The sequence below is a fragment of the Trichechus manatus genome, unplaced genomic scaffold (genome assembly GCF_000243295.1).
Source record: "Trichechus manatus latirostris isolate Lorelei unplaced genomic scaffold, TriManLat1.0 scaffold00100, whole genome shotgun sequence".
Classification (NCBI taxonomy): domain Eukaryota; kingdom Metazoa; phylum Chordata; class Mammalia; order Sirenia; family Trichechidae; genus Trichechus; species Trichechus manatus.
The window spans coordinates 8,352,842-8,378,547 of NW_004444036.1; the positions used below are offsets into that span (position 1 = coordinate 8,352,842).

The 25,706-nt window shown below is 38.9% G+C and overlaps 2 protein-coding genes across 2 annotated transcripts in view; one reads left to right on the forward strand and one right to left on the reverse strand.

The window, feature by feature from the left end:
- Positions 1 to 13,929, reverse strand: part of APOO (apolipoprotein O) — a 57,972-nt gene extending 44,043 nt beyond the window's left edge. The window contains exon 1 of the mRNA XM_004382855.1: positions 13,737 to 13,929. Within this exon, the coding sequence (XP_004382912.1) occupies positions 13,737 to 13,745 (9 nt within the window). The 5' untranslated portion in view covers positions 13,746 to 13,929. The remainder of the gene's footprint in view (positions 1 to 13,736) is intronic.
- A 1,033-nt stretch (positions 13,930 to 14,962) lies between these two features.
- Positions 14,963 to 25,706, forward strand: part of CUNHXorf58 (chromosome unknown CXorf58 homolog) — a 32,734-nt gene continuing 21,990 nt past the window's right edge. The window contains exons 1-4 of the mRNA XM_023737303.1: positions 14,963 to 17,092; positions 18,096 to 18,195; positions 20,303 to 20,397; positions 20,824 to 20,938. Of these exons, the coding sequence (XP_023593071.1) occupies positions 16,692 to 17,092; positions 18,096 to 18,195; positions 20,303 to 20,397; positions 20,824 to 20,938 (711 nt within the window). The 5' untranslated portion in view covers positions 14,963 to 16,691. The remainder of the gene's footprint in view (positions 17,093 to 18,095; positions 18,196 to 20,302; positions 20,398 to 20,823; positions 20,939 to 25,706) is intronic.

Genomic DNA, 25,706 nt, shown 5'->3' on the forward strand with positions numbered 1-25,706 from the left:
AGTTGCTAAACCCCAGTGGAGATCTGGCATTTTTGTAGCATCCTGAAAATGGTGACCTAGCCACCATCTTCAAACTCTCTTCCTTTGGCTTCGAAGAGTCTACTCTATCTATTCTACAAGCTCTCTAGGCACTCTCAATCTCCTTTTGGGTCTTCTCTTTCTCTGCCTGTGTTTTCCAGGACTTCGAACCAGTTCATTCCAGTTTGACCCCCTGCTGAGAATTTGCCTTTCCACCCCAAGTATACTGAGTCAGAATCTACAGTTTAACAAGATGCCCAGGTGATTCTTTTTTTTTTTTTTTTAATTTTTTTCTGTTTCATTCAGGTTCCCCTTTATGGAGTTCTACTCTTTTGCTTAAGGTGGAAGGTAAGACAGTAAGAAGAGGGAACTATAAATTTATGTGAGTAGTTCAGAAAAGAGATCTTTCATTATTACCAACGTTATGTTTTCTGACTGTGGCTGCAGGGGAGAAAAAGATGAGGGTTAAAAAATTTCCCAGTACACTTTGATTTTTTTCCAGTAAAGGCCAGGAAGTTTCACTGATCTACCCACACTACTTTTTTCTCCCTCATTCCTCTTTTGATGAGAAACATACAAAGGCCATAAAACCTTCTGGGCAACCATCTTTGACTCCATCAGCGCTATCCTCATAAGGTAACTCTTTAAACATCCCTAGATTACTGTCTCACTTGGAAGGAGGGAAATCTAGATACAGATAATTTAGAGGATACAAAATTACCATAATACTAATAAAGTACATATTAAAATAATGGGACTAATGAAACGCTATTTTAATTTTACTTGCATTGATCTTTACATGCAGCAGGTGAAGTTACTTAATTCACTATGTAAAACGCAAGTCTTTGAGGATCTCAGGTTCTTTCAACACTTAGAACTTCCCCCATGAAAGCCATGTAATATGCTCCATAGGAGATACTCAGTCAATATTTGTGGAATGTAATTGAAAGTCAGATGCTACCCTTCTGGTCTTGCTACATGTCCTGTGTGTGTACCATGTATTTAAACTGTTTTAAATAGTGGGGTTGAATAATAAATTTGAACCACATCAATTTATTAAGTACCTACCTAATTGTGTGGTGCTATGGGGAGATTAAAAGGCCAAGTAACTGTTTCTTAGAGGTTTAGTACAGGAGAAAGCAGAAATATAAAAATAAGAATACTATGAGGCAGAATGAAATCAGAAGTCAGATTGCCAGATAAGAGATGAAAGTAACAGGAATTCAGGAATTAAAGGTGACCTACAGTTCAGCTATGATGGACTCTGATGATTTTTCTTTTTTTAATTTTTTTTAATTTCCAGGTGATTCTTATATATAATAAATTTTGAGAACCACTGCTCTACTAGTGGTTCTCAGAATTGGTCCCTACCCAGCATCATTAGCATGGCCTGGGAACTTGACAGAAATGTAAATTCTCAGCAGGGGTTCCACCCCAGTCTTTTCAAGGTTGGTAGTTCCTAGAGTAATCCTTAAACTTTCCTCTTCTTGCTCCAGGGCAATTTCATTTAAAGCCAAGTCTTTAACTCCCATGTGTATGCTACTGACTACTGACGCCCAAAGCAGTATCTCCAGCCCCGGCCTCTCTCTAAGCCTCAGGCTTGCATACCTAATTCCCTGAGGGAAATCTCCACCTGGCTATTCAATTGCTACTCTAAACTCAATATATCCAAACATGAATTTATTTATCTTCTCCAAAAACCTGCCTCTCTGAGACTCCCTATATCATTTAATGGTCCTACAAGCCACAGTTACCCACCTGAAATCTGAAATCATCAAGCTCCTCTTTCTCCCTTGTTCATCACATCCAGTTGTTGTGTGCCATCAAGTGGATGCATGGGTGGGTGTGTGTGTGGGTGGGTGTGGGGGTGTGTGTGTGGGGGTGGGGGTGTGTACCCGTTGTCATCGAGTCGATTCCGAGGACTCACAGCAACCCTACAGGACACAGCTAGGCTGTAATCTTTATGGGAGCAGATCGTCAGGTCTTTTCCCCTGCGGAGTGGCTGGTGGGTTTGAACCAGGGACTTTCGGTTAGCACCTAGGTGCTTAATCATTGCGCCACCAGGGTTCCTTCACATCCAATTGTTGTTGCTGTTACGGTGCCATCGAGTCATTTCCACACCTTGGGTCAGGCGCACCTTAGTCCTCAAGGTGACATCTTTGCTTTTTAACACTTGAAAGAGGTCTTTTGCAGCAAATGTGCCCAATGCAATCTGTCACATTCAATGAGTCCAGTGTATGTCTTCCCTTTGGTTTCTCAAACCTCTCATTTCCCAAATGCTTCTCTTCTTTTCCATTTCCACTATATTACTTCTGACCTTATTCAGGGCAAACAAGGCAGCCCTTTAATGAAACAATGAAGATAAACTCCAAAGACCGTAAGATGTGGTCCCAGCTTCCAGTCTAATAAGGTTGAGTAAACAAATAATTGCAACACCTTTGATAAGTGCACTAACAGACAAAGGACAGGAGTAACAGGGAAAGTAATAATGCACTACAGCTGGGAAGTTCTGGGAAACAACTGCAGAGGGCAGAATCTACAATCAGAAAGGTTATGTATTTATTTATTTTAGCAGTCACCAAACAGACTGATGGAAGAATCAGTGTCACTAAGAGCAGCCTCTGTGAGGAGCAGTAACAAAAGAAACCAAACGTTTGCACATGAGGAGGACTTCTGACATGCCACAATGTTTTCAGCTACACCCATGAGTAGATACAGTCTCTTTAAGGAGCAAATATTGGCAACCTTGCTATCTTAATAATATTAATCAACAACATTCTCAATTGAGAAGTTCCCACTTAATATCAATGCCAGATAGGGTTTTGATGATAATCTACTAAAAATAATTTGGAATAAAAAATAACACAAACAAATCTCATGCTTTAATTACTACATTTTAGCTGTTACATAACTTAGCTGTCATATAACCTGTACATTAAAATATGCAACTGTTTCCAAAGCTGTTGCATAAGATCATTTTTATTTCTATAATTGTGAAAATAAATGTGTTGGGGGACATTTTAAAATTAAATACCATTTAAAATTAGATATTCCTGTATTTATACAAAATGAGGCAGAATTATATTGTTTTCTTTCCCCCGCCCATGTCACACTGGTTCCTTGATCTTTAATCAACCTTCTCTGCAATACTTTCCATTCTGATAGCATTTTGCATTAAAAAACAAAATGCTTTTATCTATTGGTTCTTTTTCAGTTGTTTAAGAGGTAAAAATCCTGAAATGGATTTTTTTTTTAGAAAAGGTCTATGAAAACTGACATTTTTAAAGTTATTCTTGTTCTAAATAACTAACATAAAACACAAAATAAACCATGTGAAGGAATTTAGGGTAAAACAAAACGATGGAAACAACTGGCAATTTTGCCCAAATCAAGCTACATTTTTGTCCTTAGTAATGTGTTTTAAATTAAGTTAAAAACAGAAGCTGAAACTACCAAAAAAAAAAAAAAAGAGAGAAACTAAATGAGTCCATATTTCTGAAACATCAAAAGAACTTCCCCCACTCAAATAATTAGCATTCAGTACGTTACCTTTTACGGAGCACGGACATTTTATACAGAATGCTTTCTATTCTGGAGGGCCACACACCAAAGTGGTAAGGAGGCTTTCTCTGGGAAAGGGGTTAGCAGAAGGCAGACAATGGGAGCCTTTATCTTAATGGCACTGTTTCGACTTTTTACAAGAAAAAGGTATTTCAGTATTATAAAGTTTTTTTTAAAATAGGTATTTTCTCTTCAAAGTAGTAACCTTGATAAATCAAATACTAAGTTAGAATTGACTGCAACCATTTATATAATAAATTGATAAATGAAATTCACTTTTAATACGTGTGATCATCTGGCTTCCGTGTCTAAATGCCTTCGGATCAAATTTTAAGCCTATAAGAAAATCAGTCTCAATATATTTGAAATTAAAGTGGGAAAAGAAGAATAGAAAATGATGTTTGTTTTAAAAGGGAAGGGGAATATTTAGTACAGTATGATTCCTTTTTTTTTTTTTTTTTTTTAGTGTCATATCCAGGGTGTATATTAATATGCCCAGAAACAAGTCTGGAAAGATGTTAACAGTGGTTGTCTATAGGTGGTGGGATTAAGGGTGATTCTTTAGTATTATCATACTTCCTGAAGTTTTCACAACAAATATTGATTTGGTTTGTAATATACAAAAATGGCTGGCTCTGGAGACTACTCTAAAGAATTTGCCACAAAGTAAGAAGATAATTTCAAATGAAGTGAGGCAAAAAAGTTCTGATTAATGATGGTATTTTTGGAATAAATATATTAATCAGTTATGGTGTGCCTGGAACAAATATATTGAGAGGATAATTAAACCTATTCTCTCAAGATGACTGTTTTGACAGCACTCATTTGGATGTATAAAGCATTCATATTTTAACAAGAACAGAAAAACCACAATTATTTCAATCTGTTTCATAATAAAGGGGACTGTGGAGCCAATATTTTAAGAGTTCAGACTTTAGTAAAAAAATTGTCTTTCAACTATGACAAACAGAAATTTTATGAGAAACTTTCAATTCTGTAGTTCTGTACTAGACTTGTTGACATTTGCTAGTTCTTCCTTATCCAGTATAAACAGACTAAAGAGATAAATAAAGAAAAAAAGGAGGCCCTTCTCAGATTAACATTATCTTTTCCCTCACAGAAATCCAAGTTCTATTTTATCTTTGGAGAGCAGAATTCACCACAAAATTAGGTCAGCAAAGCAAAGCAAATATGTCTCATCTGCAATCATTTCACTTCCTAGTTATCAGATTTTGTTAAATTCCTACAGGGAAAAAAAACTTATCTGATAAACAAGAAGGAAACTTCAGGGCCAAAGAGTGAGATGATTGTTCATTTAAGTAGGTTTGAGGTTTGAGTCACCCAGTTGGGCTGTACGTTACATACTGGTTTCACAAACTTGGAACATAGACGACGTGTAATTTACCACGCTCTAAACTTATTTTCAACTTCCTCATTCAGACCAAAATTCACCACTTTTTGCTGAAAACTCCAAAGTATATACGTATATGTGTATGTGCTTGTGCATGTGTAGATGTATAAATATTTTTTTTCTCTCTTGGAATGGCATCCTAAAATCCATCCCATTTTTTCTGAGTTAAGGGATATAGGTAAGAAAAAATCATATGGGAACATTTTCTTTGGGTCTTGCTTTTCAAATGCTTCTGTACATTTTCAAGCAACTAAAAATCTACATCCTCTAGTACCAAGAGTGTTGTCAAAGTAAAATCTACTCTTCTAGGACCACGTTTCATGTCCTAACAGATAGGTGCGTGGAGAACCCTGAACCCACTGATGACAACTGCCTTCAACCTCATCTCAGTTATTCATGTGCTTTTCTTTCTTTAAAGAAAATTGCAAATTTATTTTTTTAAAAACTCTGTACAAGGCTCAATTCAGGTGATGATAATCTGGGTTTGTAATGAAAATCTCTGGAAAAATAAGGAACCAAAACAAGAATAATAAATACTTGGACTATACACAGCAACCTTAACAGTACTCCCAAGCCATGTGACTCCAAAAACAGCCTCAAAGTCAATATTTGCCAAGTGAGGTAATCCATGAACAGATGATTTAGGAAACTTGTTGGAGACTTCGTATCACTTTTTGCATACCTACTCACTCGCCAGCCTAACCCATGTCATAACACAACAAATACATGAATCAGCACCTCTAATAGGAGGGGAGAGGCATGGCAGCAAGCACAAAGGAGAACAGGCTATTTCACAAGGACTGAAGTCTGTGGGATAGGGAAGAAGGAAAAAAGAACCTTTTTTTTCATATCCTACTTGAAAGGACTTTTCAAAGGAATGCACACACATATCTGAGAAAAATAAAAATAAAAACTACTGGGTATCCCTCCCAAACTAAGGCAATGAACGGGCACTTGTGTGAATCTAATTTCCATAGAGGGCTCCTCATCCTCACCAAACCAAACAAAGAAGTCTTTAAGTCGAAGCCAGTGTAGGCTTTGAATAAAACACACTGCACTGCTTCAAAGAGTCGGAAAGAAATAGGAAGACAAAGGGTGACTGTACTTAAAGAGCCTCTAAAACAATATTCATTCAAAATATAACTATACTGTCCATAATGCATAAAGCTGTATCATGAAAATACGGCTTAATACTCAAAGGTATAGGCTTTAAACATACTGGAAACCCTATGACTCTTGCTTTAAATTCTTGCTTCTCCAAGTTTTATGTACAATGAACACAGGTTAAAAGCCCCACCACATTAAGAAATTGGCACTGTTAAAGTTTTCTAATAAAACTGGCATGAGGCCAAGCAACAGTTAGGAAAAACTCAACAAGAGAAAAGAATAACTTCTAAATTCTAAAATATATCTTTAGACCAAGATTTTTTCCCCCAAAAAACATCTGAAGTTTCATGCTGTATGAACTAACTGCAAAACTACACTTAAGTGTTACTGGGGGAAAACAACTGACACAAACTCTTTCAATTCCTTTATTTTAAAAATATTTCGGCACTTCCTGTCACATTTTAAATAAGTCAATGCTAAACTTTTTGAAAACCATAGGCAACTTTCCTATAAAGATTTATCATGCATCTAATTACTTACAGTAATGTTAAACATACTACAAAAATATCAAAGTTCATTTCTCAGCCTCTAAAAAGTTCCAGTCTAGCCTAGAAAGGACACGGGTGTGAATGACACATATATAGATTATAAACTATACCTTATATCATAGAAGTCTGCAAGCATGAACAGGCCTCATAGGGTAATACACTCATTTATCATAAATGTTTAGTGCACTATCTACTTTTCTCCTCCATTTTTGTCTCTGATCTCCCCATTCTGCTAAGGTATAATTCACTCCTTTCTTTCGTAATCTCCTTTTCCTTTTAGTTGCAATTAAGAGGCTATTTGCATTTTAGAAGTAGATGGAAGAATGCTAGCATCTAGGGCAGACTTCACTCCCAAATGAGAAGTGAATTTATCTAAGTTTGGTCCACTTTTTACAGTTCTAAGTCCACAGTGTTAACCTGCAACCATAAATCATTTCACAGTCTGATGGATGTGAAGCAGAGTGATTAAAAATACCTCACATTCATGTAGTGCTTTGTAATGTACCGTTCTTTTCACGTTACCTCATTTGAACCTCCCTATAGTCCTGTGAAATGTGGAGGAGCATATTACTGTTCCCACAGTACTGCGATGATAAGGAAAGCAGAGGTTAAGAAACCTTGTCAAGGTCGCTTGGCCAGAAACCAGAAACACAACTAGAATCTTTGCTTATGCTTTCAGACAGTGTCCGGAGCTGCAGGACAGTTTTTTCTTCTTTGTATCTACCTGCCAACTTCTTTGAAGGGTAGAAAAGGAAAACAAACCCAGTTAATTCCGTACATTAATATGTATTTATGTGACTAAAAATGCATTCACTCTAATTCCAAGGAGAATTCCCTCAGAGATGCAAAATTTTTATTATCTTCCAAAATATGTAGCATTTAAAATATTCAATATAAATTTATAGTACTTCTTTTACAATTGAGAGATTATTTTCCTTTTCTATTTAGCACTGTAACTCTCCTCTCACTTGGTACTATTAACATACTATTCACGGTAAGAAAATTAATTTCAGAAAATACATGAAGATTAAACAGCCACAAATAACATGTGAGGTAATAATGCCCTACAGCCAAGGAGACAGTCACCTCAGGTCCCTCTGACTATGTCACATCTCTACCCTTTCAGGAAGGAAATGACTCACCAGCTTTTGCTAGGCCACCTTCTCACCCTCAGGGCTTCAGTTAGTGTAAACCATATGATTCCCCAATCTCCAGTCCACATCTCTCTCTCTCTCATGAAAACTTCACACCCTTGGCTTTCATGTCAACTGAGCACCACCTCTTAATGTCCACAGGTGCTTCAACAAGCCCAGTCTGTTCAGAACCAAACCATTACCTCCCCCCCAAAACCAAACTTGTCCTTTTCCCAATTCCCCATCTCAATGAATAGTTCTAAAAGCCACTCAAATTTTCCAAGCAAAAAGCCTGGCCATCATCCTTACACTCTCCTTTTCCCTCCTCTGATGTGTGGCCAAATTTGGGAACTCTCTCCTAGAGGAGGCCTGAGTCTTCTCATTTGTACCCACCAGCATCTAGCACAGTGCCCAGCCCACAGGTGGACTGTGACAAACATTTGTGTAAGGAATGAGACCTAGTAATGTGAATCTGGGGACTCGGTATGAAATATCCAAGCTTCCTGCAGCAGCACACTGAAAAGCTGCTTCCTATAATAGAATCCAACCAATCAACTACCAAGTTTTGAAATAAATACTTTTGGAGAACTCCAAGAGTATGTACTACCACACTACCTTAGCAGTCTCCTATAAAACGCCCACTAAAAGCTAAAAAGAAAAAAGCACTTACTTTTTTCTAAACTTTGAGTATCAGTTAATTTAATCTGCCCAATTTGAGGCTGGTGCTAGTCTTACTATTTCACAGAGGAGACAGCTACAGAGCCCTTTAGTACCTCTCCCAAAGTCACAAGGTGAAGCCCAAGATCTTAATACTGTGTTGAATTCTCTCACATCTGTGTCTTTGCATGTGCTTTTCTTCCCAGCTGGGAACGCCCTTTCAACCTAGTCAGCCTAGCTTTAAAGGTCAGCGCAAACATTTTCTTCTCTATAGTTTTCTCATGCCCCCTGCTGGTACTCCTTCCTCTAAGTCAGCGGTTCTCAAGGTTGGCTGCATGATGTAAATACCAGGCGCTCTCAACACTGGAGGCCTAGATCCACCCCTAGATATGCTGATATAATTGGTCTGGGGTGCAGCCCCGGTGTAGGGAGTTTTAAAAAGTTCCCCAGGTAAATCTAACATTTCACCATCACCTGGGGAGCGCTTTCCAAAACTAGAGGTCCTGGACTCCACCTAAACACTAAATCAGAAACATGGGCAGGGCCCTGGAAACCACTTCTCTTCTCAAAAAATTCTGATGTGTAGTCAAATTTAGGAACTCTCTCCTAATGAGGACTGGGTCTTTTCATTTGAACACGCCAGTGATGTGCATCTGGGGACTCGGTGTTATGTACTCAATATTCAACCTTCCTGCAGCAGCACACTGAAAATCTGCTTCCTACAATAGAAAGCAAATACTGGGCAGGTTTTCAAATGAGTTTTGTTATCCTCTGGTGCCCCCTACTGATCTGAAGATGAATAGCTAAATCAAAACAATGGTTACAGTTAAATTATTAAATGTGCATGTAACTAGTCACACACACTGTACTTTTTCAACCAAAACCTATACCGTTAACTCCTTTCCCTCCAATCCTAGTTGAACCAAGCTGTTAACTCCAAAACCATATCATCCTACCATTTGCTCCATCCCCACTCCCAGGCTGCGATCATTCAGGATCAGCACAGACCTGCGGTAGCAGCTCTCAGCGGAGCCCTCAAAGCCTCTTGCCTATCTTTTTGTTCCTTGGTCAGCTACTGCTTCCAAATCCCACCTCATTCATAAAACTACCACCTCAAAAAAAAAACAAGAAACCATCCATCTACCAATTTACCTAATAACGCTTGCTATTAAAAGTGTGATCTGGGACCAGCAGCACCTACATCACCCGGGAGCTTGTTAAAAAATGGAGAATCTGATGCCTCAACCCAGACCTACTGAATCAAACTCTGCATCTTAATAAGAGTCGCGTGCGCATTAAAATTTGAGAAGCACTGGTTCTCAGCGATACTAGACCTAAACCTTCATTTTATGACAAATATTTTGTAACTCTTTTGCTATCCCGAAACAAAATTCACAGATAACATCACCCACCTACACACATAAGTTAAAAAAAAATCAGTATAATGATTTGACAGTAACATAAAAGAGAGCCAAAAGGAAAGATTTATAATAAATATATTTCAGTATATAAATGCTCGGTACAATAAAACGCGTAAAGCACAACCTCACAAGTTTCCAAAATGTATCCTAAAGGGGTGGTACCACTCCAGCTGAGAATCACTGGTCTAAAATCCCACCCTTCCTCTTTCCTTCCATCTTCCAGGAGGAAATCTCTCTCCTCCCTTTAAAGCTAAGGGATTCTCTCTCGTAAAAGCTCCAGTTCTACACACTCCTTCCTAGACAATAAACACTGCCAAATCTTGAATATCTTGTTGCTGTTAGGTGCCATTGAGTCAGTTCCGACTCATAGCGACCCTATGTACAACAGAACGAAACACTGCCAGGTCCTGGGCCATCCTCACAATCCTTGCTATGTTTGAGCCCATTGTTGCAGCCACTGTGTCAACCCATTTCACTGAGGGTCTTCCTCTTTTTCACGGACCCTCTATCTTACTGAGCACAGTGTCCTTCCTTCTCCAGGGACTAGTCCCTCTTGATAACATGTCCAAAGTATGTGAGATGAAGTCTCACCATCCTTGCTTCTAAGGAGCATTCTGGCTGTACTTCTTCCAAGACAGATTTATTTGTTCTTTTGACAGTCCATGGTATATTCAATATTCTTCGCCAACACTGTAATTCAAAGGCATCGATTCTTCTTTGGTCTTCCGAAGAATATCTTAACAACCACAAAAAAAACAACTGTAGAACCTTGACCCAACATTTCCCTCTAGTTACCTACGCTCCTTCTCTTGATAGTCAAGCTTATCAGCCATCATTCTGTCTGTTTACTCTTATTTCAGCCACCAACCTGTTAATATAGCCTTCAACTCCATCACTGTAAAGTATAAAGACCACAAAAGTTTTCAAAATTGCCCAAGTCAATGAACGCTTCTCTGAACTCATCTAACTTCTCTCTCTGTAATGGGTATTGTTGGTTGCACATCTAGCCTCCATTCCCCCTCTTCCTTCCTTAAACAAACAAACAAAAAAAAAACCAAACCCGTTGCCGTTGAGTTGATTCTGACTCACAGCGACCCTATAGGACAGAACAGAACTGCCCAGTAGGGTTTCCAAGGACTGGCTGGTGGATTTGAACTGCCTACCTTTTGGTTAGCAGCCAAGCTCTTAACCACTCCATTATGTTCATGATTAAGGTAAAGTGACTCCATCCCAAGGAGTTGAGCCTGATTAATTTAAGCCAATCAGAACACAGCATTCTGTTATTGGTTCAGGAACAGACACCTGACTTAAATTGGTCCAATCAGACTTAACAGTACCAGTTGCCCTGGAATTGATTCCGTCTGACTCACTTGGAGACTCCATGTGTAAGCAAGGGCATAATCCAAGCTTAGGGGAGTTTTCTCCCTTTTTCTAGTGAATAAGAAAGCATGTGTGTTACTGTCAGTCATTCTGCAACCATGAGGCGAACCAATTTTACTGTGGAAAGCCAAGAAAAGAGACTGAGTCTTTGATGACATTGTTGACCCACTGTAATGAGCCTGGAGCCCACCTTTCCTCTGGACTTTATGTGAGATCCTTTTATTATTTCAAGCAGTCAGGTTTTCCATTGTTAGCAGCTCCCTCCCTTGATTTTCTAAACATCACTCTCTTCTGCTCCTACGTCTACTTCTCAAAAGTTGCTTCTCCATTTCTAATCTCCCCTCTTCCTCTGCCTACTCCTTACATTTTGGTGTTCAAGGCTTGTTGTGATCTTTTCTACCCAAACTACATGTTCACTTGGAATAATTGCAGCTCACTGTATCTCTCCCTTGACAAAGCAGAACAGAGCCACCAGCACTCCCCCAATGGAGTATCACTGCTGATGATATTCTCCAGCACATCTACCTGAAAAACTCCTACTTGTCTTTCAAAACTAAATTTAAATGTCTCCTCTGTGAAGGTTTTCCTGAAGACTCCAAGTTCCTTGCCTTTTTTGTGCCATGAACCTCTTTGGCAGTCTGTTGAGCCCTATGGACCCCTCCTAATGTTTCTAATTGCATAAAATACTGATTATATTGAAATAGTTACAAAAATACTCTTAAAACCCAAATGTCTGATATATGTGTTTCCTTATTAGCTCATTAAATACAAAGATCTAGCAGTGGGTCTCGTAACTACTGTAATTTTGAAGTAGTAATGAGAATAAATGATACACTGAGATCTGCAACAACTGTAATGTGCATTGGTACTGTGACTTCTATTGGTAACACGTACTGCTAGTTTGCTGCTATAGAAGCTTATAAATTAATGGCCCCCAATGAACCACACCTCCTGGTAACCATACCCTTGTGTACTCCCCCCACACTGACTCTGAGCTTGGCCATGTGACTTGCTGTGACATCAGCAAATGTGATGCAAGTAGAGGCTTTATAAGTGTTTGCACATTGGGACTTGATTTCTTGGAGCCCAGCAACCACGCAAGGAAGCCCAAGCTAGATACATGGAGGGGCACCAAGTACCCAGACATGTGTAATGCCACCTTTCATTCCAGTCACCACTGAATTCAGCCATTGGGGGACACTAGCAGAACTGCCCAGCCAACCCAAGACAGGACTCCGAACAAGTTCTGCCTGGTTCAGTCATGGCCGATGAAATGAAACCTATACAGACCCTAATTTTTAAAATGTAGGTGAAGCGGAACGATAAGCAGAATGGGAAAAATTACTGTTTAAAGCCCTGCTAGAAACTTAATCTCTCTCTCAGAAAACAAGGACAGCATGCGCAGTGCATAAACAACTAAATCTCGACCGCAGAAGTTGGAAACAGCCATGCCAGCTCAAAGATGGCGGCCAACTGCACCGCTCTGAATGTGTTGCTCTCCATAGTCCTGGCAATAGTTCAATCTCCCACATCATGCTCCTGTAAGGGCTCACATTGCTTCTTCTGAGTCTCCCATTCCAGGGCTTCTACCCGTAATTTTTCCGTTCTGCCTCACCCAAGTTTTAAAAAATTCGGGTCTGTTCCAATTTTCCTTCGTCAGCCATGACTGAACCGGTTCGATGCCCTACCCACAGCTCATGCAAAATAATAAATCACTGATACAATTTTGAGGTCTCATTGGTACTATTTTACGAGTCCTACCTGATGACTCAGTTTTGTAGATTTATTTTTGGTAACCTTTGTTTTCCATGACCAAAAATATCACCTACTTTTTTAAACATAGTAGAATAATAGCTTTATGTTAAAAGGCAGGTTTTCACAAGAAAGTTTTCACTATAAAAGTCAATTTTTTCCAAACGACACGAGTTCATAAAATGTAAAGGGAGTCGACTTGTCTATATTAAGTTCATTGCGGAGCGGAGCAAAGCTCGTTTTCCTCCTCACCCAGCTATTCCCATGTCAGCCTCCCCCACATCCTGCAGCACCTTCTCCGTAGGTGACCCTCCCCCACCCCCACACACACCTGGTTCTGAAACCTGACCCGGTCTGGCCACCAAAGCCGAGCCCTGCAGTGCGCGGTGCTGGCCTCCACCTTACCCATTACCCACGCTTCTGCGCGGGCACCAGGCAAGATACTTTGACTTTTCAAAAATGTTTTATTCACCAGAGTAGGACTCAAATGGCCGCCCCCACCCAACCCAGGGTTTCGCGAGCCTCGGTCCCAGCCTAGGACTCCCCACGCGCGCCACGGATGCGGCGGCAGCCTCGAGCTTCCGCCCCACGCGGACCGGTGAATGAACCGCGCGCCGGGACACAGCCAGCCCGGAGGCGGAAAAACTCTCTGGGCGAGCAGGGGTCTGGTCCCCGAAGAGGCCCACAAGAGCGCGGGGAGAGTTCCGTACGGCCGGGAGAGGGCAGTGACCTGGCTCCGTTTTCTCACCTTGAACATGTTGCTGGCAGCCGCGGCTCCGGCGGGGTCACCCCCGCCTCGGCCCCGCCCACTACAGAGAGGCAGCTACGGCGGCCCGGTAGGGCCCGGCTTCCCCCGACCGCGAAACGACTGCGGTGCGGGTGATGGCAGTACTGCCGACTAGATCCGGCGAAGGCTTAGCTAACCACCCCAGGCTAGAAGCAAAGTCTTTGAGCTGCAGTGAGTCACGGCCCGACAGCGAGCGAACACAAACCCCGCCCTCCTCGAGGCTCCGCCCCAGCGCCGGCTGTTGCTAGGCAACGGGAAAGCGCAGTTCAGTGTGGGAAGAACGCGGGGGCGCGCGGAGGGAGGCGCCGGGCGTCGGCTTTCTCCGCCGCCGCCATTGGGAACCTGGAGGTGTGGGCCGGGAATTCTGTGCGCGGAGGCTGCCGGGCGGGGGCGCTCGGCGGGTTTCTGGCAGCTTCAGAAGCTTCGCAGCCGGAAGCCGCCAACCTCAGAGGTCTGGATTTACCTCACAAAGCTTTTCAGGTTTTTACAGTGGGCTTGTCATTTCTAAGATTTTAAATTTAAACGAATTTGCTACTCCGTTTAGTCGTGAAAGGCATTTTTTTTCTTTTTAAGATACTTAAATGTAAGCTCCTCACTAGGAATCATGTTTGTAAAGGTAATAATCTTATTAACAAGAATAGCAGAGTGTACCCAGCTCTGAGCTAAGCCTTTGATATCTGTTTATTTAATCTTTCCAACAACCCAAGTAGGTGGGCACGATTATTATTCTCAATTTATAGCTGAGGAAACTAAGACATAGAGAAGAAACTTGCATAAGGCCACACAGATGGAAAGTAGTATCCAGGATCCAAACCCAGTCAGTCTGGCTTTAAAGCTTGTGTTCTAGCCTAAAGAATTGTTATGCTGTTTCATAATTGGGGTGTAGTTCATATTCTGTATGTCACATCCTAATCCGATAAAAAGTGTGAGTCCCATCTAGGCAGGCATTCAGTAGATTCGGAAGGTGTGCAGTGACATGCCACTGCCCTCCAACCAAAGACCACTAGGAATATACCTGTAGTTGAACAAGTTGGGTTTATTTTCTCATAGCTGTGAGGGAGAACGCACACTTTGGGGAAGAGTGGGACATCCCAGTTAAGAAGGTGTTAGATTTATTATAGGATTTGGGCTTTGGTTGGGTGATTTGGGGGTGGATGAGTTCAAAGAAGCAGACTTTGCTCTGGATTGGGTGCTATCAGGAAGTGTGGGTAACACTGAGGCCCAGCTGTAAGCGTCAGGCCAGCTTTCAGATATTAAGGGCTGCTTTTCTCTTTCTCAGGAGAATGGTATATTCTAAGTCATCCTCATCCCTAAGGAGAAATATTGAATAGACTAAAGGCTCTGCACTGGTAATGTAATCTCATACATATATAAGAGTGTAAAGCGTAATGATAACTTAGTGCAAGTGTTCTTAATTCGGTGGTTGTGTGAACTTGGATGGGGAAAAAATTACAACTTTACTTTCACTAACCTCTAACTGAACTTTAGCATTTCTTTCAGTTATGGAGTAGACAACAAAGCACAGTAGTATTAGCAGTACCTGTCACTTTTGTCATCAGTAGAAAACACAGATATTTTTATATCATATTACAGTCATGGCAGATATCTTGAAATATTTATGCTCATTACTGCTTTGAAAGTACAGTAGTTATTAGATCTCCCATTTTATTTAATGCATAAACAGAGAAGGCACATTGCTTTATCATAATTTTGTTTTTTTAAATATTTTGACAATGATGTCAATATAATTGGAGTCCTTTGTAATCCTATGTATTTTATTTATGCATTTAAAAACATAATTCTTAGAAAGTGTCTATCCATAGGGATTCATAGCACTAAAAGGTAAAGAGCCCCTGGTTTCATAGAACAGATTAAGCAGCGACTAAGAATTTAGAACCTGCATCCAAATTGGATTAATGCTTCAAAGGCTAGAAAGTTGGATATGGAATCAGATAATTTAGTACACACCCTCTGAATTTACCAAGGAGAGAACTGAGCCACTGAGAGGTTGAGTAACTTGCTCCAAGTCTCACAGCTATTTGGTGATAAAAGCCATATGAAACATTTTCAGACAAGCATGTAAAAATCTTCCACTCTGTTAGGCACTGGGTATTCCATAGTTAGTAATATGCCTCCTGCCTTCAATGAGCTTGTCGGGGTAACAGCCAAGAAAACAAATTTTAATGCACTATGAGAAGTAAAAGAAGTATGTACAGAATATAATTGGACGTTGGAGACAGGAGCAAGTAGTTCTGTAAAAAAAGAGAAAGTGGAAAATTCAAAGAAGAGGCATCAATTAGCTGGGTCTTAAAGGATGAGTTAGTATTTGCTTGTGGTAGGGAGGTCATTCTAAGTAGAGGAAATTGCAAGATCAGGGGTACAAAGATGTAAAACGTTGACTGATTTTGGCAAGAAGTTCTTGGTTCTTTCAGAGTATATAGAGGGCGGCTGATGAAAGTTGGTATTTTAAAATTGAAAGAGAGAATGGAGCAAAGTTGTGAAAAGACTTAAACTCCATTCTAAGGAGTTTGGGCTTTAGCTTGGAGGAAATGAGGTGTCACTGAAAGATTTTAAGTTGGTAAGTGATAAGGTTTAATTACTGCTCTAAAAAATTGATTCCAGCTGCAGTGTTGAGGATGAATAGGAGGAGGAAGAGACTGGAGACAGGGAGACCAGTTAGAAGGCTACTGATAGATCCACTTGTTTTTTCCGTATACCATATAATATTTTTAGTACATGAAGAATGTAAACTGTAAGCAACATTAAGAGATCCACGATGCTTTCCTTTTTTAAAGCATTCTAGAATTAGCACAATAATCATATGGCACTTGAGTCTAGTCCAAACAATGTAGTAATATAGATCATGACCTTAAAGGATTAATTTATGTACTTTCAGATTCCTTCATTGTAAGGAAAATGAGTTCTTCCTCAGATCCACCAGGTACTGGTGTTCCAAAATCAGATAACCAACGCTCAGAAAAAGGCCCGAAAACAAATGTGAGAAATCTAAGGAAAATAAGTTCTTCCTCAGATCAACCAGGTACTGGTGTTCCAAAATCAGATAACCAATGCTCAGAAAAAGGCCCAAAAACAAATGTGAGAAATCTAAGGAAAATGAGTTCTTCCTCAGATCCACCAGGTACTGGTGTTCCAAAATCAGATAACCAACGCTCAGAAAAATGCCCGAAAACAAATGTGAGAAATTTAAGGAAAATGAGTTCTTCCTCAGATCCACCAGGTACTGGTGTTCCAAAATCAGATAACCAACGCTCAGAAAAAGACCAGAAAACAAATGTGCAAAATGTAAAGAAGACAAAGTAAGTACCCATCTTTTGCCTTGTGTCAAAATACTGGATGGTTTCCAAATAGTATTTACCCAGGTAACTTCAAACACTTCTTGTTTTGTAAATTAGAGTTTTTTGTGTTTTTAAATTACTTTCTTATATCTAATAATAATTATCATAATTGTAGTATCTCATAATTTACAAAGCATGTTAACACACATCTCTTTTGATCCTAATAAAACCTTGTGAAGCAATCTTATTATTACATATTATAAGTGAGGAAGCACCAACTGGGAGAAGTTAAGTGACTTGCAGAAGGTTATACAGCTAATAAATGACATCAGCTAGGTTTCAAAGGTTTGTTTCCATACTAAAGGCCCTCTCTACTCTACATTTTGTACTCTGCTTTTTGCCAGAAAACGGTGGCATTATGCAGGAGTACCTCTCTTTGCATGTAGCCTCATGGGGGGGGGGGGGTAATGACAATCTGCCAGTGCTGGGACATGATCAAAAGTAGAATAAACTCTCTGACCTGACTGCCAAAAAGACTGGTTCAAGCAAAGATTCAGAGAGGGAGTTTCTTTTTCTAGGGCATGATCATCTGCTCCAGAAAGAGAATTGGGCCTACTATAACCTAGAACTATTCCACATTTCATTTTCATAGCACTTGAACTAGTTGGACAGTATTATTAACATCTAACCAGGAATTGAATCATTTTAGGTCATGGAGGTTTTTAGAAGTCAAATTTGTCTCACACTTTTTGTTTATATTATGCCTTTTGATGATAAAGTTTGGGTCAGGGTTTTTTTTTTTTTTTTTTTTAAGTCTCAAGAGAGCTATTCTCTAGTATTTCATATCCTCATTCTGACTAGACTCTGCAAATGACCAGTTCCAATTAGCACATCCAAATATTTCTCATTAGGTCAGTTTTGGAGTTGGGGGTGGGGAGGTGTAGGAGGAGGAAGCATAAATCCCTAGGATTTTAGGAAAATGAGAATTACTTTATAAATCTTAACCTCTTTTTCTTTCTCTCAGTGTTGATAAAGATATTGCAGCTCAAATAATACAGTATGCATGGTTTTCTCACACGGCCAAAACAATGTTTCAGCTCCTAAAACACACAATTTGTGCAGCGGTATGTATTCTGCTTTTTGTTTTTCTGACAGATTTAATTAATTATCAAGCTAAAAGATCTATTAATTAAAAACAGAATACATCACCTTCTTTCTTTCTTCTGTTTGGATCTAATAATATAACAGGGTTCTGGGATTGTTTCTTTTATTAGTTATAAATGAATATTTCTGGGTTTATTTTTAATATGGATGACTTATTTCATTTTTGAAAATAATATACTGGGTTCTTTTTAAACAATTTGATTCTTTATTTGAAGGTGTGATACAGTGATCTTACAACAATAAAAGTCTCTGAATTAAAAGTACCCTTACCTTGGCAACCAGTGTCACAAAACAATGTATGTATTGTTTAATGAGAAACTAATCTGCTCTGTAAACTTTTATCTAAAGCACAATAAATAAATAAATAAAATATAGGATCTAAAATAAATAAAGTACTCTTACCTTCCACCCAGCAATGTCACTTCTAGGAATCCATTCTACAATATATGTACAATTTCATTGTAGCATGCCTGTAAAAGCAGAAAAATTAAGCCATATAAAGTCCACCGATAGGATGCTGGTTAAATAAATGTTGGTGCTTTTATAGTATTAAACATTGCAGCCATTTACGTGATTCTGCAATAGAAAGATATCCAAGATATTTCATTACTGAAAAAGACAAGTGCAGAACAGTATGAATAATATGATCCTATTTGAGTGAACAAAAATTTCACATGCCCCCCCACCTCAGAGAAACAATTTGGCAACCCCAGCAGAGCATTGAGCCTTTCTTGATATAATATCAAATATACTTCTAATAAAATAACCCATAATTCTAGTAGTCTATTATCGACACTCACATTAAGGGAATTTTAGCAACTCTGAAAAATCACGAAGTCTGAGTAATGGGTACACTTCTTCACCATCTGATCCACAGACCTATTTCTGATGTTAGTAAACGCAGAATGCCTCAGAGAAAACCCACCCAAGTAAACTATTGACATTTCAGGTCCAATGTCCATTGTCTTCCCATCTGGGACTTATATTTAATTATTATAATACTGGTTTAGTTGTAAGTGTCAGACTCTCTTAGTAACATAAAGAAATTAATACTTTTTCTTCATCTGTTATCCTGCTTCGTGTTACTACCTTACATTAATAATGCTTTGTGGTTTTAAAAGCCTTTTAGTGTATATTTTTATGTGATTGTCATAAGCATAAAGGTCAGATGGGGTCATATGGGGAAAAGAGTGGTGGATTTTGAGTCAAACAGTTCTAAGTTTGAATCCTCCTCCGTTTACTACCTGTGTGCCTTTTGGATAAGTTACTAAAACTTCCTGAGCCTTAGCATTCTCATTTGTAAAATGGAAATGATAATGTTCTAACAGTGTTGCTGAGTTGTAAGATTAAATGAGGTTATGTTTATAAGGCATCTAATGTAGGATCTAAGGAGCCCTGGTGGCACAGTGGTTAAAGCGCTTGACTGCTAACCGAAAGGTCGGTGGTTCGAAACCACCAGTGGCTCTGCAGGAGAAGGTTGTGGCAGTCTACTTCTGTAGCCTTGGAAACCCTATGGGGTCTGTATGAGTCAGAATCAACTCGATGGCAGTGGGTCAGTGGGTAACAAGGATCTGGCACATAAAAGGTACTTTAACGCTAGTAACTTATTTTATCATCTGCATTTTATAGTGATTCATTCAATGTCCAATACTTATTAAGCACCAGCTGTGTTCCAGGCACTGTACTAGATTCTAGGAATACATGGTAAATAAGAAAGCTACTGTCCCAACATTCATGAGGGTTACAGTCTAGTACAACAAGTTTACAGTCTAGTACAGAGAAATTTACAGATAATTACAATACATTGTGAAGACTGTTGTCATAGGGAAAGAGGAGTGCCTGGGATATCAAGGAAGGACACATACCCAGACTTAGGGTATCAAAAAGATCAAGTAAATGACTCAAGGCTACATGGATAATAAGTGGTAGAGCCAAGACTAGAACCCAGGTCTTCAGGTCTCCAAGTCTAGTGTACTGTTCTCTTTACCATGGTGCCTCTGTTATAATCAGTAAATTGTGTCTGGGCGGGGTACCCCTTTCTGTTAACTGCACCATCATCTATTTCAGGAACATCATGTGTCGTATGACATACTAAAGAAAGTGAGCCCCTTAGAGGCTAAGCTGATTAAAGATCCTAGCATGAAGTATAAGGTCAGATTCAGGTATGCTGATTTATTTCAAGAAATACTAAGTTAATATGAAGAAATCTTAGAAATTTATTTTTTTAATCCTCGTAATTTCTCAGGGTATAATTATAAAGTAAATAGGTTGTTATTTCCATTTGTTATGTGAATAAACTGAGGCGTGACTTTTGCCAGAAGCTTCCTTGAGAGTAGCTCTCATTGCTCATTATGTGTCCAGTGTGACACATGTATTAAAATAGCTGTGAGCACACAAAAGTGTGGGTCCTTCATCTTTAGTAATCCATTTTACTACCAGTTCTTTATATGCTTTGGCATAGCTCTGAAAATATAAATAGTCTTGCTTTTACCTTGCATTCCATAAACTATACAAATTCTTAAGTACAAGGAGAAGTAATTGAGCCTAAAATCTGATGCCAAATGACTAATTTTTGGTCTTTATTTCAGATTTAGTGGTGAGGATTTTCCACCTTTCATCGTGTTTAAAATTTTTCTCCATGCTGAAGGTGGTCGTGGTTACAAGTATATTAATGGAAAAAGTATAATGAAGCCATCAAGTGAGGTGATGTTTCATGATAAACATTTTATGTTAATTTAGCTTCTTAACATCTATGTAGCGTCTGAATTGCATCCAAAGCATACAGACTAAGTTATTTCACCATTAAACAGCCAGGCAGGCAGGTAGTATGTTTAAACAAATGCTGTGTTTCAAAGTGTCTCCATTTATTAGCTAAAAAATATTTAGAATGAATTACCTATATAAGGTCCCAGAAAATATCCATCACTTTTCTTTGTATTAAAATTTTGGGTTTGTTAATAATGTACTAAAGGGGCCTATTGGCCAGAATTTTTTTTGGTGGTGGGGGGGAGGGCAGGGTTTTTAAATTATGCAGAACATTTGATGCTATTTTATTTGATTTAATGAAATTTTGTCATTATTTCTTTGATTCTAGTAGCATATTTAGAAAAAATGTGCTGGACTATGCTACTGAAAATTAACGTTTAAAATATTTATCTTAAATTTAAAACTATGTATGTATTTATGCTTTTTCCCTTGACTTCTGTCATACTTTTAAGTTCCATAACATTCACCACAATTGTGTCTACAGCATAGGAATCACCTGGGGATCTTGTAAACATGCAGTTTCTGATTCAGTAGATCGGTGATGGGGCCTGAGATTCTGCATTTCTAATAAGCTCCCGGGCGCTGCCGATGCTGCTGGTCCATGGACCACACTTTTAATAGCAAGGTTCCTTTTCTTAATAGCAAAAAACATTCTGGCCATTTTTGATCAGATCCAGCATGTGTAGCATTGACTCTCTGAAGCATATTATATTAGAAAAGGGCAAGGGACTGCTTTTCTCTGTGTTCTCAGGCAATATCAGAGAAAATTTAACTCATTTTCAGAAATGTACCAGGTTGGCTATCGGCTTTCATTATGGAATGTGGTATTTCAGAAACTTTAATATTTATTTATTTATATAAACCAAAAACCAAACTTGTTGCCATCAAGTCGATTCTGACTCATAGTGACCCTATAGGGCAGGGTAAAACTGTCCCATAGGATTTCCAAGGAGCTGCTGGTGGATTCGAACTGCCGACCTTTTGATTAGCAGCCAAACACTTAACTGCTGCGCCACCAGGGCCGCTTAATTTATACAGATGCGTCAAATGTGAAAGTATATGTTTACCTTACATTTGAGGAATAAGTTCATGCCACATTTATCTATAGAATAAACACAGATGTCCCATAAAATGTCATTAAATTTTTTTTTTTTTAGATTATGTAGTGGGGCTTTTCCAAGAACAGAAATTCTCCTGGGTCTGCTCTTGCTGGCCCCTGCTGGCCCCATGCTTGAACAAATGAAGAACCTTAGAGGCAGTGACTGAAATCACTGTGTGTATATCAAAACCCATTAAAATTCTGAAAAAAAATCTTTTGTTTAAATGACAAAGTAACTGTTGGAAAAAAATGGGAATAGCCTAGAGATCTAAAAAGAAAATAGGCCTTTCTTCTCTATGCTACAACTTTCACTCTCCTGGGGTAATCAGTGTTAAGTTTGCTATGTAACCTTTGTTTTTTTCCTTGAAAATATACACACAAATAGATTTTTATTTATTTTTTCTTATGATAAAAATGTGATCATACTATTCAGCTTGAGTTTTTCACTAAACATTATAATGTTTTTTTAATGCTCAGAACATACCCAACTTGAAGAGAACAGTTTAGAGTTCCTTTTTCCCATACTCAAGCTTCAGAACAACTCTGGTAACACTTGGATTCCTCCTGGTTGGTAGAAAACTTTTAAAAGTGGAGTTTTTCTCCCTATAAAATCAGTTGCTGTTGAGTCGATTTTAACTCATGGCAACCCCATGTGTGTCAGAGTAGAACTCTGTACCATAGGGTTTTCAGTGGCTGATTTTTCAGAAGTAGATTGCCAGGCCTTTCTTCCAAGGCACCTGTAGGTGGACTCAAACCTCCAACCTTTTGGTTAACAACTGAGCACATTAACATTTGTGTCACCCAGGGTCTCCTTTTTTCCTTGTATTACTCAACTCCTTTGAATGTAGATATAATGTCTTTATCAAACCACTCCAACTTTTCTACATTTACTAATTTCTTTTTTTATTGTTGTAGTTTAAATGAAGTTTACATTTCAAGTTAGTCTCCCATACAAAAATTTATACATACATTTTTATGTGACCCTAATTGCTCTCCCCATATTGTGACAGCACACTCCTCCTTTCCACCCCTGATTCCCCATGTCCATTCAACCAGCTCTTAACACTCTCTGCCTTCCCATCTCACCTCCAGACAGAAGCTGCCCGTTGAGTCTCTTGTATCTACTTGAGCTAAGAGACACACTCCTCATGAGTATCACTTTATGTCCCACAGTCCAGTCCAATCCCTGTCTGAAGAGTTGGCCTCGGAAATTGTTTTATTTCTGGGCTGATAGAGAATCCAGGGGCCATGCTTTCCAGGGTTCTTCCAGTCTCAGGCAGACCATTAAGTCTGGTCTTCTTACTAGAATTTGAGTTCTGCACCCTGCCTTTCTCCTGCTTCATCAGGGACTCTCTGTTGTGTTCCCTGCAGGGCGGTCATTGGTGGTAGCCGGGCACCATCTAGTTCTTCTGGTCTCAGGCTGATGAAGTCTCTGGCTTATGTGGCCCTTTCTGTCTCTTGGGCTAATACTTTCCTTGTGTCTCTGGTGTTCTTCATTCTCCTTTACTCCAGGTGGATGGGACCAATTGATGCATCCTAGATGGCCGCTTGCAAGCTTTTAAGACCCCAGACGCCACTCACCGAAGTAGGATGCAGAACATTTTCTTAATAAGCTTTGTTATGCCAGTTGACCTAGATGTCCCCTAAAAGCATGGTCCCCAAACCCCTACCCCTGCTACTCTGTCTCTCAAAGGTAAATTTACTAATTTCTTTATGTGAAAGAAATGAGTCAGTTGTAGTACATTCAGATGTTTAATCTGAGTTCACTTATAAAGGAGAGGCGTTTCACAGATTTTTGTAGTTGTTGTTGTACTGTCTTTTTCCTTGTTCTTAGTTACATTCTTGATTTCATTTCCTTATTATTTTCCAACTATAATTCTTGTGTATTCACACAAAACAAAAAACAGAAACAAGTGAAAGGATGTAGAATAGCCTAACCAACTTTGAGGAGGAACAAAATTGGAGGGTTTACTGCCTGATGTCATGAGTTATGACAAAGCTATAATAATCAAGACAGTGTAGTGATGGCGTGAAGATAGACATATAGATCAATAGAACAGAGAACTCAGAAATAGACCCACATGTAGATGATCAGTTGATTTTTGTCAAAGGTACTAAGGCAGTTCAAATTGTGCTAGAACAGTTGGATAGCCATATACTAAAAAAGAAGAAGGAGAACATTGACCCTTACGTACACAACACACAAAAGTTAACCTAAAATGGGTCATAAACTTGAATGTAAGAGCTAAAATGATAAAACTTCAGGAAGAAAACATTGGAGAAAATCTTAGTGACTTTGGATTTGGCAAACATTTCTTAAATAGGACACAAAAAGCATGAAATATAAAAGAAAAAATCAACAAATTGGACTTCATCAAAATTAAGAACTTTTGCTCTTCAAAAGACATTTAAAAATGAGAAGGCAAGCCACAGACTAGGAAAAATCTTCAGAAAACATATCTAACAATGGAGTTGTATCTAGAATATGTATCTAGACTACATAAAGAACTCTTACAACTCAGTAATAACAACTGAATTTTCAAAAATGGATAAAAGACTTGAACAGACCAAAGAAGATATACGGATGGCAAATAAGCACAAGAAAATGCTCAACATCATGAGACATTTGGGAAATGCAAGTTAAATCCAAAATGAGACACCACTATACACTCACTAGAATGGCTAAAATTAAAAGACTCACTAAGTGAGGTATTAGAACTCTCAGACACTGCCAGTAGAGATATAAAGTGGCATAACCACTTTGGAAAACAATTTGGCAGTTTCTTAAAAAGTTAAACATACACTTACCATCCAACTCATCTATTCCACTCGTAGGTATTTACCCAGGAGAAATGATATGAAGCCCTGTATATGAATGTTCATTGCAGCTTTATTTGTAATGGCTCAAAACTGGAAATAAATGTCCATCAATAGATGAAAATTACTCAGCAATAAAAAGGAACAGACTATTGATACACACATTGATGAATCTCAAAATAATTACTATGCTGAGTGAAAGAAACCAGACCCCGCCCCCCCAAAAAATACTGCATGACTCCATTTATATAAAATCCTAGAAAACACAAACTAATCTATAGTGACAGAAGGCAGATCAGTGGTTATCTGGAAATGGGGAAAAAGGGAGGAAAGGAAGTATTACAAAGGGGCCTGCAGAAACGTTGGGGCATGATTCATTATTTTGATTGTGGTGATTGTTTCATGAGTGTATACTTATGTCAAAATCCAGTAAACTGTGCACTTTAAATATGTACAATTTATTGTATGTCAATTAAACCTCAATAAAGCCTTTTAAAAACCCTGAAAGGTAAAGTCAAGATGTCAGCAGCAGTTTTTTAGTCCCCTAGTCAATGAGCTCAACCTGGGAAAAGAGAGCACTTCGTGTACCATGAAGTTTGAGTGGTTACTGTGGTTCTACTACTGCTAAGAATTAATCCTGGTGGAGCCCAGCCCAAACCTAACCACAAACAGACCAAACATACAAATAACGATAATGATTCTAACAATAATCAGCATGACAAGATGCTCAAGTCCTCTTTGGAATAAGGCAGACTTTAAATTAATATAGACCATCTTTCCTTGATCCTA